This window comes from Puma concolor, chromosome E1 (genome assembly GCF_028749965.1).
Source record: "Puma concolor isolate L17-30 chromosome E1, mPumCon1.1.hap2, whole genome shotgun sequence".
Lineage (NCBI taxonomy): Eukaryota > Metazoa > Chordata > Mammalia > Carnivora > Felidae > Puma > Puma concolor.
The window spans coordinates 38,146,964-38,150,325 of NC_141680.1; the positions used below are offsets into that span (position 1 = coordinate 38,146,964).

The window sequence follows — 3,362 nt, forward strand, 5'->3', positions numbered from 1 at the left end:
AGAAATGCCCTCTAATCCCCATTTCCCAGCCTCTTCTGGTTCAGGCACCTTCCCAGGTTCCCCTTTCAGGCACAGAGCGGCCTCCTCCGGGCCCCACCCCCGACTCCCCTTCCCCACCCCACCCCCACCATGAGATGCACACTTTATAGGGAGAGCTTTTTATTCTCTCGTTAAACCTGCCAAAGCACCGGAGACAGAGAGCCAGGGAGGGAGAGGGGGCTGCGGAGGTGGGGGGCCGGCTCGTTGTCTTCTCTCCCTCCCCCTCCCGCCTCTCCCCTCCCCCCGGACGCGGAGCTGGGTAGCTCCAAACTGGAAAGCAGAGAAAGGACACTTCCTCTCGGTTCTTTTCTGGTTTCCAAATGCAATAAAAGCGAGGGAGAGGGAGAGAGGGAGAGAGGGACTTAGGGAGGGAGGGAGGGAGGCGCGCGGAGGGAGAGAAGGAGGGGGAGGAGGAGAGAGGGAGGGAGGGAGAGGGAGAGAGACACACTGGGAGAGAAGCAAGGGTAAAGTATTTTCGCAATTTCTGCCATGAAGATTTTACTAGCTTCTCTCCCCAAGGCCACAGCCAATCAGCGCGCGTGCCCTGGCACCTGCGTCTCCTGCGTCAAGACGGCCGGGACGAGCGAATGCAGGCGCCGGGCGAGCTGGGAGCGATTTAAAACGCCTTGGATTCCCGGGACCTGGGTGGGGAGAGCGAGCTGGGTGCCCCCTGTATCCCCCACCCCCGGCACCCCATGAGCCGACCCGCGGCCCCATGGAGCCCGGCAATTATGCCACCTTGGACGGGGCCAAGGACATGGATGGCTTGCCCGGGGCGGGAGGGAGTCGGAATCTAGTCGCCCACTCCCCACTGACTAGCCACCCAGCAGCGGCGCCTACGCTGATGCCCGCCGTCAGCTATGCCCCCCTGGACCTGCCGGGCTCTGCGGAACCGCCAAAGCAGTGCCACCCTTGCCCCGGGGTGCCCCAGGGGGCGGCCCCGGCTCCGGTGCCTTACGGCTACTTTGGAGGCGGGTACTACTCCTGCCGAGTGTCCCGGAGCTCGCTGAAACCCTGTGCCCAGGCGGCCACCCTAGCTGCCTACCCCGCCGAGACTGCCGCGGCCGGGGAGGAGTACCCCAGCCGCCCCACCGAGTTTGCCTTCTATCCGGGGTACTCGGGACCCTACCAGCCTATGGCCAGTTACCTGGATGTGTCGGTGGTGCAGACTCTGGGGGCCCCCGGGGAGCCTCGCCACGACTCCCTGCTGCCTGTGGACAGTTACCAGTCCTGGGCCCTCACCGGGGGCTGGAACAGCCAGATGTGTTGCCAGGGAGAACAGAACCCGCCAGGGCCCTTCTGGAAGGCAGCATTTGCAGGTAACTTGCCCCACTACTTTGGGTCCCGTTGGTGCTGAGTGTGGGTTGTAGGCCCCGCGGGCACTTGCATGGGAGGAGGTGAAGGGAAACTTGGGGCTGGTGAGGAGGAGCTTGTGGTCCTCTGTTGGCTATTAGGACCCTGAAGGAGGGTTTTAGGCGGTTGAAGAGCCTGGTGGAGCCCCAGAGGGTCAGTGTGCGTGCGGGGGTGGGGGGTGGGGGTGGCTGAGCTGGGTGTTTTCTAAAGCCTTCGGGCCACCAGGCCCCTTCACCTCCCTAGGAGGCTTTGGGACCAGCTTCTCAATATGTCAGAGTGTTTGGTTCCCCTATCACCTCTGAGGGGCTCAGGCTGTTCCTACCTCAAAGATCCCAGGTTTACTTCTGCCAAAAGGCTAAATGACTCAATTTAGCGAGTATGGGGGTGGGGTGTGTCGGAACAGAGATAATGGATGTTCTGTAAAAAATACAAGCCCTCCTTTTCTCTCCAATGAATTTTCAGTTTCCACAGGAAAATTCAGATTTCCTGCAGTCATAACCTAGGGGTATGTGTGGGGTGTGTGTGTGTGTGTGTGTGTGTGTGTGTGTGTGTGTTGGGAGCGGGGACAGAAATGTGTTCCCTTCTGTACATAACTTGGCTGTAGACTCTAGGAGAGTGGCCAGGAGTGTGAAAATGCATGTGAGGGTGGATGTATGTATGTGACCCTGGGCAAAGGTCTGGCCGTGTGTGATGGGTGTGTTTCCAGACCTGCAAGCGTGAGGACAGTGTTAGGTAAGGGTGATCCGCAGGATCCTGGTCTTTCCAAGCCTCAGGGGTAATTAGAAAGGAACCGGAAGTCGAGGTGTCCCGCTGTGCTTTGGGGGAGTGGGAGCCCGCGTGTGTCTGAAGGGCGATCTGGGTGCTCCTGGAGAGTTACTTAGCTTGTAGGGCCTGGGTCTGCGCGTGGGCTTGGGGGCAGAGGTCTGAGCGTGGCTTTCTCTCCCTCCTTCCGTCGACGCGCAGATACAAGCGCGCAGCACCCTCCAGAAGGCTGCGCCTTCCGACGGGGCCGAAAGAAGCGCATCCCGTACAGCAAGGGGCAGTTGCGCGAGTTGGAGCGCGAGTATTCCGCTAACAAGTTCATTACCAAGGACAAGAGGCGCAAGATCTCCGCGGCCACCAGCCTCTCAGAGCGCCAGATCACCATTTGGTTTCAGAACCGCCGGGTTAAGGAGAAGAAAGTCCTCGCCAAGGTCAAGACCAGCACCACTCCGTGAGGGAGATCCCTGCCTGGGGAGGTGGGGGGGGGGGGGCGAGAAATGGGAGTGTCCTGGGGAGACCGGGAGACTGCCAGCGCCAGGCTGGAGCGCAGGACTCTAGTGAGGGGCTCCCACAGGTTACACTCGTCACAGGCCACACCTCTTGGGCTGTTCCTCAGGGATGGTCTGCTGTACCCCCATATGTTCTAGGGAGCCAGTGAGGCCCAGAGTTACAGTCCAACCCACCAGAGTAAGCCACCACCTACGGGGACCTGTGGCGGTCATAATCATTCATCTTAGCGGTGACAGTAATTACTATCACCAGTATGAGTTCCCATGATAATTAGTCTCCTATTTTCTATCTAGAGCTCTGAAGAGCACCTTAGAAACCACTTGCATGGATTGAGCTGATTATGAATAAACTTGGAAGGAGACCCCTGGCAGGGAAGCTTCCTCTGGATCCCCTTCCATTTCCAAATCCCACCCCCCACCCCAGTGACTGCGGCAGAGAGGAGACAAGGCACATTCATCCCTGCGACTACCTAACCCTACCGTTGCTCATTTAGCATTTTTCTCAGAGGACACACGGGCAAGACGGACAACACGGGTGGGCACCACTCCCTCCCTTCCCCGCCCACCCCCTAGGTGGTACCGAGTGGTCTCAGAAGTCCCATCCTCAACGCTTAGATTTTGTCCTTGTGTGAAAATGAAGCCAGCGTGCTGCCCTCCCGAGTCCGTCCTCCTTCCTGGAGAAAAACTGAGTTCGAGAAA

At 59.3% G+C, this 3,362-nt stretch overlaps 1 protein-coding gene across 1 annotated transcript; it reads left to right on the forward strand.

Moving 5' to 3' along the window:
* The first annotated feature begins 718 nt into the window (after positions 1-718).
* Positions 719-2,613, forward strand: HOXB13 (homeobox B13). Its single transcript, XM_086685607.1, has 2 exons — positions 719-1,358; positions 2,356-2,613. The coding sequence occupies exons 1-2, from the start codon at positions 755-757 to the stop codon at positions 2,607-2,609; spliced, it is 858 nt and encodes a 285-aa protein (XP_086541733.1). The 5' UTR covers positions 719-754; the 3' UTR covers positions 2,610-2,613.
* Positions 2,614-3,362: the final 749 nt, after the last annotated feature.